The sequence below is a fragment of the Myxocyprinus asiaticus genome, chromosome 44 (assembly GCF_019703515.2).
Source record: "Myxocyprinus asiaticus isolate MX2 ecotype Aquarium Trade chromosome 44, UBuf_Myxa_2, whole genome shotgun sequence".
Taxonomy (NCBI): domain Eukaryota; kingdom Metazoa; phylum Chordata; class Actinopteri; order Cypriniformes; family Catostomidae; genus Myxocyprinus; species Myxocyprinus asiaticus.
Window position 1 is genome coordinate 4,883,462 of NC_059387.1, and position 15,275 is coordinate 4,898,736.

The window sequence follows — 15,275 nt, forward strand, 5'->3', positions numbered from 1 at the left end:
AACTGGCCCAAAAGTTGTTGGTTGGGGGGGGGATGGTTGCTGTCCTTTTCTGCATATCGCTGCCCCCTTCCGCATATCGCGGTGCCGTTTTGTGGCGCGTTCTGCATAACGTGGCAGCCCATGCGGCCCCATTTCGCAGCCTGCCCACCAGGAAAAGGGCAGTGGGTAGCTCAGCGGTTAAGGCTCTGGGTTACTGATCAGAAGGTCGGGGGTTCAAGCCCCAGCACCGCCAAGATGCCACTGTTGGGCCCTTGAGCAAGGCCCTTGACCCTATCTGCTCCAGGGGCGCTGTATCATGGCTGACCCTGCACTCTGACCCCAGCCTAGCTGGGATATGTGAAAAAGAAGAATTTCACTGTATATGTGCAAATGTATAATGTGTGATAAATAAAGAAAATTATTAAATTATTAAAAAAATTATAAAAGTCCCGGTTGTCCCAATGGCCAGTCCGTGCCTGTTCCACACTATTGGTTTTTGCATGAACACAAGAAAGAATATTTTAATTTATATGCAAAGTAATAAACAGCAACACTTATCTACATATGGATGCTTCTTCAACTTCTGGCACTTTCAGTCAAGCTGTAATTTTGACAAATTATTCAAGCAGTGTGCATATCATTTAATTGTGTGCATTTTGGATACATAAAATGTTAGCCTTAGCAAGTGTATGAAATTAGCCTAAGCAAGACAACGAGTCGGCTGTTTTATACAAAAAAAAAAAAAAATTAATAAATACAAATATTTTTTTTTTTACAAATGCCATTTCCATCACTCTCTTTTCCAGCACAGAATTCTATTAAACACAGTTCAGAATTTGAGATGTGCCAGAAATGACACTGTGCTGGGAATTTTCATGATTTTCAGAAAAATAAAAAATGACACATATCTGCTGTGATGCATGTACACACACTAAACGTCCACAGTGCCAAAAGTACCCGAAGCTGAAGAAAGGCATATATTTTATACAAAAACTTTTTAAACAGTGTTACATTTTTGAGAAAAAAAAAAAAAAAAAGAAATCAGTGCAAACTTGCTCAGGCAAATAGACCAGTGTTTTGATAGTGTTACACTTTTCGTGGAAATCAACCTATGAATAATTTATTTATAGTTGTCTCTGCATTTTAAGCTGTTACAGGAGTAAATATTTCAATATTAAAAAAATTACGCACTTAAATCAAAAACGCTATTAAAACACAAGGGTACAAGGAACTGCATGAAACTGGCCTACTGGCACGGTCTTTAGGAAATTAAATGACCATATAAAAAGCACATTAAAATCATTACAATATTCTCAGTGTTGCTTAATTGTATATTGCCAACAAAATAATATTTAATATTGTAAATATAAGAGATATATTGCCCAGCCCTATTAGCTACTGAAATACTTTGGAGAGGAAGTTGGTGGCCTAGTCAAAGAGAAGTCTGTCTAATGGAGCGATGAGGCTTTTATCAAAGCAAAGAATAAGAAAGGTGCTATAAATAAATATTTATCTAAATGATTCAAACATTTACATTGTGGTTACTTGGAATCATTTGCTACTTGGTTTTATTCATTCTCACACAATTTTCCTAAAGCGTACCTTCAAAATGTATCTGTTTGCTAGGGTCGTGGATCTGGCTTCCCTGGAAGGAGGCGACCCAGAGGAGCTAACCTGTCTGGTAGAGGAGGCAGAGGCCGCTCCAGGCTAAAGATGGAGAGCAGCCCTGTGGTGACCCCTGGGGTATGTAGCCCCCCTCACACCCCACCTCTATATGCATGAATAAAACAGCACTCAGATGTGCTTAGTGCTCACATTGAGAAATGCACTCATGCTCAGCAGAACTTCAGCGGCAGCCCTCGGCTCAAATGGCCTTTTCAAAATAGCAAACGCTGACGTATTCCCCCAACATGAGTGACTTGTGACGAGGGAGATTGAGCCGGAAAGTACTTGGCTTGCCACTGTGATAAAATACACAATTTTATTCTTAGCAGCTGACTTACAGTGTGTGCACATAATGAACAATTTGGCCAAAATTAGTGGGTCAGCCTCTAGTCTAATTAGAATCCAATAGCACACTAAACTGTTCACACAGAGCACAAGTTTTTGTAAAGGAATAACATGGTACAGTGCTTACATGGTTTAAGTCTTTTCTTTCAAATAGAACCTTCTCAGTTAATGTTGGTCAGGATTATTCCTGATCAGTTTCACTGTTTAGTGGGGTTCCACAGGGGTCCATTCTTGGCCCGATCTTGTTTTCTTTGTACATGCTGCCCCTAGGGTCAATTTTTCGTAAGCATGGAATCTCCTTTCATTTTTATGCAGACGATATACAGGTGTATCTCCCTTTGCAGAAGCATGATAAAAAGCAAATAGAGTCACTGTTGAATTGTTTGCATGAAATCAAACTATGGATGTCATTGAAAGATAAAACTGAAGTTGTATGGTTTGGAGTACCAGACGTAAACAACTTTTCTGATCTGGGCATTTTAGCCCCCTTCTGTAAACCAGTAGTGCGGAACTTGGGGGTTTTCTTTGACATTGATCTGAAATTTGAGAAGCAGATGGTGAAATCATGTTTTTATTACCTGAGATTAATAGCGAAAGTGAAACCTTTTTTGTCTACACGTGATTTGGAAAAAGTCATTCATGCTTTTATTTTCACAAGGTTAGACTTCTGTAACTCGCTATACGTGTGTATTAACAAATCATTATTAAACAGTTTACAGTTGGTACAAAATGCCGCTGTGAGGCTTTTAACGGGTACCCGCAAGAGAGACCATATTACTCCTGTTTTAGTTTCCTTACATTGGCTGCTGATTCAGTATAGAATCGATTTTAAACTGTTGGTTTTTATTTGTAAATCGCTGCACAATTTACCTCCCCATATTTGGCGGAATTACTTAAGATATATGAGCCGAAACGGTCTTTAAGGTCAGCTGACCATTTGACCTTAATGATTCCTAGGACCAGAAGGAAAACGAGTGGAGATCGAGCATTTGCAGTGGCAGCTCCTAAACGTTGGAATAATTTACCTCTTTACCTCAGATTAGCACCAACGTTAAGCGTTTTTAAGCACAACTTAAAAGAACATCATCTGGCATTAGCATTTGATGCGGCAGGGTAATTATGACTGGTCGCATCTATTTCCATCTTGGGGCTTTATTTTATTTTATGTTGTGCTATTAGTGGTTTTATTGTTATGTTTTTTCTGGTTATGTATGTTTTTGTATGTGGCTCTTAAAATGTACAGCACTTTGGTCAAAGGACTGTTGTTTAAATATTGCTTTATAAAGAAAGAAAGAAAGAAAGAAAGACAATGCTTGTTGTTTTGTGTTGTTGTTGTTCCTCAGTGGTCTTCTAGTTTACACATGTGACACATGCCTATACACACAGAGCAAAACATTTCAATCAAAACAGTCCATTCATATTGACTCCTGGTTTTTGGTTATCTTTTAAAAGAAACTTTATAACTTGAAGTATATGACATTCTTCACATCTGACCTTTTTAAGTTGCACGAGAGCAGTGCCACACACAAGTGTGTCAGGCGTGTTAAGCCACTAGAAACGAATTTGATGTCAATAGACAAAGTGCAGTAATACATTAGAAATGGGTGGTTTTGATGTTAACTTATGTAAACAGGTGTCATGTGTTGTTTTACAGGTGAACATCATGGATTCACCATATGTGGTTAAAGAGGAGGAGGAGAACTCCATGCACAACACTGTAGTGATGTTCTCCACATCTGACTCTTTCACACTTAAACAAGTGAGTTTTTCCAACTTCAAAAAACAATACGTCTCCACAAAACTGGAAAACGGGTGAAAAAAATCCCATAGACTTAATTGAATGAGGGATTCGAGCCATATCTAGAGACCAGAATATCATGAAGGCTTGAGGGTGGGCTCTTTTGATCTGAACACTCTCACAAATGCATAGCAACAACCTACAGCCCCTGGCAAAACTTATGGAATCACCACACTTATTATTTAATACCCAGCTATTTAACTTCGTAGCAAATCACAGATATGACACAAAACCAAAACCAGAACATCCTAGCAACTGCATAGCAACCACCCAGAACACCCTAGGAACTGATTAGTAACCACCCAGAACACTCTTGCAACTGTTTAGTAACACAATAGAAACCACTCAAACACCTTAGCATAGCAACACCATGGAATCGTGGCAGTGGTTTTGCACAGGCAAACACACCCACATTTTCTTTAGGAAATTGTAAAAATGTAGTTTGATATCCAAAATAAGTTTCTAACTTCCTATTTGCATCTCCTGTCTTGTGTCAGACCTCTATAGGACAAATAATATTGTGCTTATGAGAAGCCTTTGGTATTGCTGTATGTAAACTATGTTCTTTGTATATGTGGGTATGAGGATTAACATCACATGTGGGTATCTGAGCGCTCTCAATCACTCTCTGTATGTCTGTAGGACATGTGTGTTGTTTGTGGGAGTTTCGGTCAGGGGGCTGAAGGCAGACTGCTGGCGTGTTCCCAATGCGGACAGTGTTACCACCCCTTCTGTGTCAACATCAAGGTAAGAGACCTCCTGTCAATCACGGCCAACCCATTCAACAGTTTCATTCATGAGACGTAATGGTGTGAATTATGAGCTGGCTTTATCTTCAGTGAAGGTTAATGGCATGTGAGATAAGCGTAACAGGTCAGTGTGCGAGAGGACCTGGATGAAAGCAGCCTGAGGGTGATGTGTAAAAGGTTAAGAGGATTATGAAAAGCACTATAAAGACTCTGCGTCTTATGTTGATAGACTAAAGAGATCTTTATCGTCTAAAGACAGCAGTGATGGATGAAGAATGCATCTGAAGTAGAGTTCCTATTCTTCATTTAAAAAAACAATAAGCCACAACTACACTTAGTTAGAAAAACAGATCATTCAAACCTCATAGGTTAAGCCAGAAGATGAATGTTGAACCGCTCAAACAAACACAATAATTTTTTTATAGCACCACAGTGTTGACATATTTTAGATACAGTCAGCCAGTTGTGATTGCAAAATAAACCCCGACAGGGTGATCAGAATCCCGACATGTGAAGCAGAAGACTCTTGTATTACCTTGATGGGGTTTATTTTGCGATAACGTCCAACTGACTGTACATTATCCTGCTTATTGCATGGCTACTAACTAAATAAATTAACATAAAACATTGATTTGCATTGAAATTTTGTAATTATGGAAGAAGAAATAAATTGCTGAACAGCTGAAATCAACCTCCGGTTTGCGTCAGAGTTTTGTTGATTTTTGTTTTGTAATTAATGACTGTCTGACTGCTCATTATGCATCTTATTACAAGACAAATTGCCATATAAATAAATAAATAAATACACATGAAACATTGATTTGAGTTGAAATTATTTTATCATCTTACTTGTATACTGTATATTGCACAGTGATCCGAGAAAGAGGAACGATGGCTCGAAAATACCCGGATGAGCAGTCTGATACGTGGTTGTGCGGTTGTTACTGAGATATTTCAGACCACTAGATGGCGCCATTGACCGCTCAGAATCGAGTATTCTAGAGAGCCGTGTCATAATTGCTTTTATAAAATGGTACAAACCGCAGGATGTTAAAAGACACAAATGTTCAATGAATAAATGAAAATAGTTTATCACAATGAAAAATGATTCTACCATGTAATATAGTTTATTAGCCTAACTATAGGCTGTGTATGGTTACCAAACAACGCAGGAACTTCGTACATTACTATAGAAATTCAAGTTGATGTGTGTATATTCACAGATGTGTGTTTGTGTTTGTGTGTCTGGTATTTAACAACAGCTTCAAACATGGCTGATCCAATCAGATTTTAGAGTTTGTACTATCCGCTTCATAAATGGTTAAACTACATTTGTTTGTTATTTTAAGTTCTGTATTTTAAGACAAATGTCACAGCCAGGTTCCGTGCACTCTTAAGTGCCTGTGAATGAGCTGTCTTCCATCCCTTTGAATGAGATTCGTTTATCCACGGATCTGTGCAAGCAGCTGACTGTATTCCCAAAACACGTCAATCACAGCTGCTCTGCCAAACCCAATATATAACACATCACGTACATTAGAAGGGAAAGTTCCACAAATTTCATGTTTGCTTTGTGCTCCTGTTCTCAGTTTGGCAAGCTTTTTTCCTCTGGGATTTCATAAACTTTTCCATAAAAGTTGTAAGCCATGAACTAAACCACCCAGCTCTGAGGTGAATCACAACACTACAAACTTTGATTTGAAGTAAAAAATAAAAAAAATAAAAAAGGATTTTAAAATTGGACAAAAAGACAAAGGTACATAACTGTGTAAGGTTTGTAAGTAATTCCTCAGTTGAAAAAAATAAAAATAAAACTTTTAAGGAATAGTTCACCCAAAAATAAATTTCTCTCATCATTTACTCACCCTCATGCCATCCCAGATGTCTATGACTTACTTTTACTCTGCTGGACATTTTTTGAAGATTTTTAGAAGAATATTTCAGCTCTGTGGGTCGTCATAATGTAATTTAATGGTTTCCAAAATTTTAAAGCTAAAAAAAAATTAAAAAGAAATAAAGGCAGCATAAAATTAATTCATAAGACTCCAGTGTTTAAATCCATGTTTTCTGAAGTGATTTGATAAGTGTGGGAGAGAAACAGATAAATATTTAAGTCCTTTTTTTACAGTCAATCTCTACTTTCACTTTCACATTCTTCTTTTGTATTTGGTGATTCACATTCTCCATGCATATCGCCACCTACTGGGTGGGGAGAAGAATTTATAGTTAAAATAAAAGGGCTTAAATATTGATCTGTTTCTCACCCACACCTATCATATCGCTTCTGAATACATGGATTTAACCACTGGAGTCGTATGGATTACTTTTATGCTGTATGAACTTACAGAGCTGAAATATTCTTCTAAAAATCTTCACTTGTGTTCTGCTGAAGAAAGAAAGTCATACACATATGGGATGGCATGAGGGTGAGTAAATGATGAGAGAATCTTCATTTTTGGGTGAACTATCACTTTAATTCCGAAACCAGACTGTTACGATCAACTGTGTAAGTTTGGGGCGGCACTACCTGTTTGGCTGAACAGTGGCAGATGAGGGGAGTGTTTTCGAACCCCTGTTTGGAAACTATCATTATTATCATTTTTGTTTTAATTATGTGCAGAAATCACTTACAGCTGCTTTAAATTTGTGCACTGATGGGCATTTTTTACTTAATGAATGAGAGAATCATGTTCAAATTGTTGGTCGATAGATGTCCATTAGGTATTGGTCAAACGGTTATCTTCCCCAGTGGAATATAAATGCGGAGCAGCTGGTTGTGCGAGTGTTTCAGTCAAGACTGGTGCTTTTTGATTGATTTATCACCGCCCACATAAATTGATCTGTAAATACCAACAGATCCTGACAAATACCTCTGAGCCCAGAGATGTCTCACTGCACACGCGTGTTCTCATTGATGCTCTGATCCCTCTGGATTAATTCCTGCTCAATAAATAACCTTCCCTCACCCTTCAGTGTCTGACCCGTGACCTCTGACCTCAGCTGTGTGTGTTTTTCAGATCACTAAGGTGGTGTTGAGTAAGGGCTGGCGCTGTCTGGAGTGTACAGTGTGTGAGGCGTGCGGGCAGGCCACTGATCCCGGCCGTTTACTACTGTGTGATGACTGTGATATCAGCTATCACACATACTGCCTTGACCCACCGCTGCAGAATGTACCTAAAGGAAGCTGGAAGTGCAAGTGGTATGTACACACACTCAAACACGTACAACAAAACATGCATAAAAAAAACAAAAAAACATTATTTACTTAATTTATGATTTGTTTTTGTGAAGTGAAGACATGCTAAATGTCCCCAAAGGAAAATTTGGTCAGATTTACTAACAAAGAATAGTTAGTATGTCACAACAGTATGTGTACACATAAACATACTTACATGAAAAATGGTCCTAAAACAGGCTTACTTTATGCAAAATAGTGCTGCTTATTTTATTTTTATTTTTTAAAGCTCATACATGACCTGGACATTTCTTGACAGTTTTCGTGAGATTCACACATCTGTGACGTTCTGTCCCAGTTTCTTGCTTTTATCTGTTATCCTCATATCTCTCTGCATCTCGCTCTATCCTTCTCAAACACTCATGATCTTTAGCAGCTGTTTTCAAACAAGATGGAAAGGGATTTCCCACATATTTGCTGTAGTGTCACATGTAATCCCCAATCAAACAGAGGTTGGTTTGCATTGCATTGTGCTGCATTCAGTCTGAGTTTTACTTGGATTGGAGCCATTGAAATATTTATTTATAGGGCAGCATAGTCAATGCTGAGCCACAAGCAAACGAGAGGTGTGTCTATTTACAGAAGGCCCACATCATACGTGTGAATGGATTGATCAAGGCATTTATGATTCAAAGTGTGTGTGTGTGTGTGTGTGTGTGTGTGTGTGTGTGTTTCCTGGATAAAATGTGTATATATATCAGTTTGAGAGAAGCTACAATCTGTTCATAAATTAAAGTATAGTTAAAGGGATAGTTCACCCAAAAATGAAAATTCTCTCATCATTTACTCACCCTCATGCCATCACAGATGTGTATGACTTTCTTTCTTTCTTCAGAACACAAATTATGATTTTTAGAAGAATATTTCAGCTCTGTAGGTCCATGCAATTCAAGTGAATGGTGAGCAGAAATTTGAAGTTCCAAAAAGCGCATTAAGGCAGCATAAAAGTAATCCATAAGACTGCAGTGTTTTAATCCATATCTTCACAAGCGATATAATAGGTGTTGGTGAGAAACTGATCAATATTTAAGAACTTTTTACTATAATTTATTTTCCCTGCCTTGTAGGAGGCGATATGCACGAAGAATGTGAATCACCAAAAAGAACAAAAGAAGAATGTGAAAGTGATAGTGGAGATTTATAGTAATAAATGGCTTAAATATTGTTCTGTTTCTCACCCACACATATCATATCGCTTCTAAAGACATGGATTTAAACACTGGAGTCTTATGGATTAATTTTATGCTGATATATGTGATTTTCAAGTTTTCAAAGCTTCAAAGTTCTGGTGAACATTTACTTACATTGAATGGACCAACAGAGCTGAGACCTTCTAAAATTCTTCATTTGTGTTCTGTAGAAGAAAGAAAGTCAAACACATCTGGGATGACATGAGGGTGAGTAAATGATGAGAGAATTTTCGGTTTTGGGTGAACTAACCCTTTAAAGAAGTCACACTGCTCTTTGGAATAGTACTTAGTTACACTAAAAGATACTAACAAAAAGTGGTTAACTACATTGAAGCTCTTTAAGGGGGTGATATCTTTTTAAATGCATACAGTAACTAGTAGATGCTATCATTTATTTTTGTAATCAGCACAATTTTGCACAGTATTTGGCACAAAACAATATGGATGTCAAATAAGGTGACAGCATTCAACTTAAACAGATACATTTACACTAAATACAACCATTAAAACAAAATTTACATAACCAAGAAATCAAATATAATTAAATGATGCAAGGACTTCTGTGAAGCAATGCAAGTGAATCAGTGAATCATTTGCATGAACCATTATTTCAATACATTGTGGAAAAAATAACCACAGTGTAACATTTTGTCTAGTTACACCACAAATGTTTGGAAAAAGTAGCTTGATACTGAAAAGCTTCTCTGGGTTGAAATGATCCAAGCTGTTGGCACGCTACTAAATCATTATTTATGTTCTTAGCACTGTTCCTTTAAGTTAGTTACTTTCCAACACGAGTAATTATCAGTGTGTAACAGGATTATTCTTTTCTCCTTCAGGTGTGTGTTGTGCATTCAGTGTGGATCAACGTCGCCCGGCCTGGGCTGTGAGTGGCAGAATAACTACACACAGTGCGGCCCATGTGCGAGTCTCGTCGTGTGTCCGGTGTGTACGCGCAGCTACAGAGAGAAAGAGCTCATCTTACAGTGCCGGCAGTGTGACAGGTGGGCAGCACTCCATCACACCGGATACCATCATGGGAAATATCTCAGCAGTACACATAAATACATAAACAAATGGATAGTTGACTCATTAAAGATTTTAGGTAAACATGTATCTAAATATATAGGGGTAAGTGTTTATCTTTAATCCTGTACTGATCACCAATTTTTAATCACCTTTGTTAGTTGATTTGAAATGTTGCTACATTTTCAAAGTACAAAAATATGATCTCATTCTCCGGTCATAAAAGCTGCATGCATAATAATCATGCAAGAAGTTATAAGATTTGTTGTTTAAAATGAAGTTTTAAATCATTTAAATGACCTCTGGACATCAACTTCCCAAAAGTATTTCATGACAACTACCCAAATGCAGCTGTTGATGAAAAGCATTAAGTGTGTAGACCCTATGATATTTACTTTTGTTGTGACTGGTTTCATTGGCTGACTGGTTGTGATTGTAGCCCATTCATAATGTGTTTGATATTGGTCGGTGTGCAGGTGGGTTCATGCTGTATGTCAGGGGCTGAACTCTGATGAAGAGGTGGAGCGTGCAGCAGATGATGGCTTTAACTGCTCCCTATGTAGAATGCATAACACGTCCACACCAGGTAAAACCTGAGTTCAGAAAACCAAACTCTGATGTAAAATGGACTCCGATCTTTACCAAAGCTCTAGGGCTTTGTTCACACTGACAGTCCAATCAGCTATTGACACTAAAGAGCTATAGACACTGCTGTGCATTGTGTATGATGAGTCCCAAATTACTTTTTGAAATCCTGTAAGTACATACAGACTGAAATGCAAATCCAAAAACAATTTTATTGGATTTCAAACCCCACATGAATGTGGTTTGTAAAACTGAATTTCTTTAAGGTTTTTATTTTAGCTTAGTTTTTGCTGCCCAAACTACTTACAACTTAACAAAAAAATCAGATTTTTCCTGCATGCATGAGCAAAATCTAGTGTGAAACAGTGTAATCTCTGGTGAGCATTTTAGTAATAGAGCTGTAATAAGTTGAGTTCTGTATGAAATGCTTTTTCTACAACAGATTTTGCTCAATGAAACTTTGTTCCAGCTAAATGTGCTTCTTTAAAAAAAAGCAGATGGCCTGAATATTAAATCGAGCTGCAACCTGTTCATGTGTATCAAGCAGCAGTTAATGTAATCTGCCTTTAATTGGTCCAAACTGTCCACTTATCAATAAATAACTGCGTAAATGACTGTGCATATGTAATGATAACCCTACATCAGTCCTGTTTCCTCTTCCTTGTGTTACAGGTGGCACAGTGGCCAAGCTCACAGACATCAGCGAACCTCCTTTACTGGCACAAATTCAAACAAAAGTCAAGGAAAATGGTATTTATGGTTTACTTTTCACACTAGACAGACTCATTGCCATGGAGCGGTTGTGTTGCTCACAGGGTTTTGTGCCATCAGAATTGAATTGAAAATGCCTTTTAAATTCAGATTCAGGGCTCACTTTATTTTAGGTGTCTTTGACTACTATGTAATTAAAAATAATGATCTGATTTAATTGTTATACAATGTACTTATTGTGTACATAAAGTGTTGTTACATTATACTTATATTTGAAAGTACTTGCATGTTTGAAAAGCATATACACAAAAACATTTTTTAAAGACAAATAACAAAGTGGGACTCAAATTCAGTTCCTGAATTTGAACTGATTTTGAATTGAAATTCAAAGAATATAGGTAAGTATAGTTTTTATGACACTGGAAGGTCTAGAAATATTAGATGATATTAAAATATTAATAATGAATCAAATTCCCCCCTATACAATGTTTTATTTAATCTAAATCTATAATGCCTTATATTTAATACATTAACTTTTATTTTATGGACCCTGCTGGAAGAGCACTTCATTTCCCAGAATACTCTCTAATTTACACAATACATTATGTAGTTAAATAGTAAACACAATATATTATGAACATGTTATTATATATAATGTATATAATATTATATACATTATAAATATATATATATGTGTGTGTGTGTGTGTGTGTGTGTGTACGGTATATATAAATGTGTATATATATGTGTGTGTGTGTGTGTGTGTACAGTATATATAAATGTGTGTATATATATAGAGAGAGAGAGAGAGAGAGAGAGAGAGAGTAGATTTTTATTTTTTATGTCAATATTTTTTTTTAAATAATAATGTGAAAATAATGTGGTTGAATGTGGGGAAAAGAAATTGTGGTGCTGTATGACCTTTTGTTGTGACTGTTGAATTTTTTTTGAATTGCAGTGGACCTTATTCACAGTAGCGCCATCTTACATTTTTGACGGGAATGACAAAAAGGCTGTGAGGTGTAGACTTCCAGTCTCTTTAATAAGCTTTACTGTTTTTTTTTTTTTAAATTGTTTTGGATAATTTCCCTGGACGAAACATAAAAAAATAATAATAATAATTTAAAAAAAACATCTTTCCAAAACATTTCAGTAGTCAAAAAACTGAGAATGAGACGTGATCTACAAGCTTTATACAGTAGAGGCCTCGTTTTCATTCACGTCAAAAATCAAATATGGCGCTACTGTGAATAATGTCTGTTCAGTTAACTCCTCTTCTTGTCACTCCAATTCAAATTTCATTTCAGCATCCTGTGGGTCATGGCCAATTCAGTTCAAAGATTTCAATTCCAAGTTTTGCCCAATCCTGAGTACTTATGAAACTACAGTGACAGATTTGATTTCGGAAGGACTCCTGTGGTCATTAATGCTGTGTGTGTGCTGTGCTGTGCTGTGTCAGACTTCCAGAGGACGTACACTCAGGACGGAGTGTGTCTCACTGAATCCGGCTTGTGTCAGCTACAGAGTCTGTGTGTGCAGACGGCCCGCCGCAGACGACCCAAACCCAAACTCAAGCTGAAGATCATTAATCAGAACAGTGTGGCGGTACTGCAGACGCCCCCCGACCCACAGTCTGAGCTCTTCAGAGATGGAGACATGGACGACAACAGAGGTAAAGACTTATGTGTTTGTGGTTATTTCACCCCAAAATAAAAAATTTCATCATTTACGCACCCTCAGTTTGGCAGAATGACATCCTCATTCACCATTCACTTTAATTGCATCTTTTTTTTTTTTCCATACAAAGAAAGTGAAAGGTTACTGAGGATGTCATTCTGCCAAACATCTCCTTTTGTGTTATAAGGGTTTGGAATGACAAGAGGGTGAGTAAGTGATGACTGAATTAAAAAATTTTGGGTGAATTATCCCTTTAACCCTCTGGGGTCTGCGGGTGTTTTGGGCCCTGGAGAAGTTTTGACATGCCTTGACATTTGTGCTTTATTCAGTTGCTTAAAAACATATTAATGGCTAAAGTCTGATAACACTGTATTCAGCACAAACTGGGCTACAATAATATGTGAACAACATGTATGTACATGTTTGTATTTTTGAGAAAATAACATTTATGCGTGGTTTTTGAAAAAACAAACATTTTATGTCACTGAAATAAGGCCATATATCACATACTAAACATTTGTTCACAAGACTTTTGAGAACTGGATCTTGTAGAACAAAAAAACTGTATCAACAAAATGATGTGAAAACCATCCTGATCACTCATTCATACAAAACAATATAGTCATTTAACTTTTGTAAGACACTTTTAGTGTTAGAAAGGCCATATGCGAGGAGGCGTGGATGATCATGAATATTGATGTGATTCACACCTGAGGAGACAAAGACCCCCTGAGAGAGAATGAATGTGAGGAGACAATGATGATGTAAAATCAACAGGCTCATATTGTATAATCACTAATTATATAAACAAAATTAAACTAACATCTGTAAAATAGTGGGTAAATGTGTACTTACGCTTTCTGATTTTTGACTGGGGTGCTGCGTGCCCTCCTAGTGTGAATGGCAGGTGAAGGCGAGAGTGATGCAGCCACATTCCTAAAAAGTTGAAAACTATTATTTCATATATATTCCAAAGTATAATACCAGTAGCCTATATGCATAAATTACGGAAAATGAATGGGTATAGACGCGTGCTGTATATGTCTGTCAATGGTCCATTACCGGAGATAGCACACCACAAACAATTACTCATTCGCATATTTACTTACCGGGCATATTTACAGCACATTTTACACATTTACACCCGAACAGATATTTGCGAGCACAAGTTTCGTTGATGATAATACTAGTTAAATTTATTATCCAAACATTCACTCATTACTCCTATATCATATTACATATCATATTAATATCATACAGCATACAATTTAAATACCTGCTTTAGATGAAACAACATTTAAATGTAACTAAAACTTGCCTATTAGGAAATATTTCAAATGTCAATACTCTGAATACTGGCTGGCAAGTCTGGAAATAGTCCAGCTAGTAAAATATGTAAGTTTATATAAAATAGTATGTCAACTAATATGTAAGTAAAACTAAATGATTTACTCATCCGAAATTGTATCCTCGGCTGGATCAAGTCACTCTTCAAAATGTAAACGTTCATCGTCTGATTCCCGCTCTTCTTCTGAGGAAAATGTGAACTCTTCGTCACTATCCAGGACCACCTGAAGAGCTTCCTCACCTGTGTAGCGTACCATCTTCCAAACGCGCAGGAAATTGAATGAATCTTGATGTATTTTAAGGCACTGTTGGGGACGTTTACCGTTTGTATATTTGCATTGTTCGCCTCAGCACATTACCGTATGAATAGCGCGCTCTGCTGGTGGGTGTGATCACATTAGCGATAATTAGCTGAGCCAGGAGAAACTGTACATCGCTTTGTTTCATACAGATTACATTGCAGGAGAATATTTGTTTTAAATTTGAATTGTTTTGTTTAAAAGTAGACATTTTAAGCTTTCTTTAGACATATGTTTCATGTTTGTGTGATAAGTATTCGTGGAGTTTCAGTTCATTTTTATGACGTGTTTCAGAAAGATGCTCGCGGAGACAGAGACGGCTGAAAGCGCACACTGTTTATTTTCTTTATTTTACAAAAGCACAAGGTTTTGTTGTTATTGTGAGTGTACACAAATAAAAGTAGACCCTTTATAGTCTCTAATGATGTCTTACACTTATCTGTATGCTCAAAAATGACGGAGTATTTTAAGTTGTTTCCGCTGACATGCGGAACAAATCCAGCAGGACGTGCCGGTGTGTCCGTCGACCCCAGAGGGTTAAGACATAAACTCCAATTAACACTTTATGTACTGGTTGTACTGTACTGATGAGGCGGACAATATTTGACCATTTTGAGATCATCCACATCAGTTAACTGTGCTTGCCCAATAACAGAAAAACATTTCCAC

At 37.1% G+C, this 15,275-nt stretch overlaps 1 protein-coding gene across 4 annotated transcripts in view; it reads left to right on the forward strand.

Moving 5' to 3' along the window:
• The window catches only part of LOC127434229 (histone-lysine N-methyltransferase 2C-like), a 255,749-nt gene that overhangs the window by 165,687 nt on the left and 74,787 nt on the right, over positions 1–15,275 (forward strand). For all 4 annotated transcript variants that reach the window (XM_051686799.1, XM_051686800.1, XM_051686802.1 and 1 more), the window contains exons 16-23: positions 1,606–1,722; positions 3,644–3,748; positions 4,430–4,534; positions 7,554–7,735; positions 9,801–9,965; positions 10,464–10,573; positions 11,245–11,322; positions 12,743–12,955. In XM_051686799.1, the coding sequence (XP_051542759.1) occupies positions 1,606–1,722; positions 3,644–3,748; positions 4,430–4,534; positions 7,554–7,735; positions 9,801–9,965; positions 10,464–10,573; positions 11,245–11,322; positions 12,743–12,955 (1,075 nt within the window). The remainder of the gene's footprint in view (positions 1–1,605; positions 1,723–3,643; positions 3,749–4,429; positions 4,535–7,553; positions 7,736–9,800; positions 9,966–10,463; positions 10,574–11,244; positions 11,323–12,742; positions 12,956–15,275) is intronic.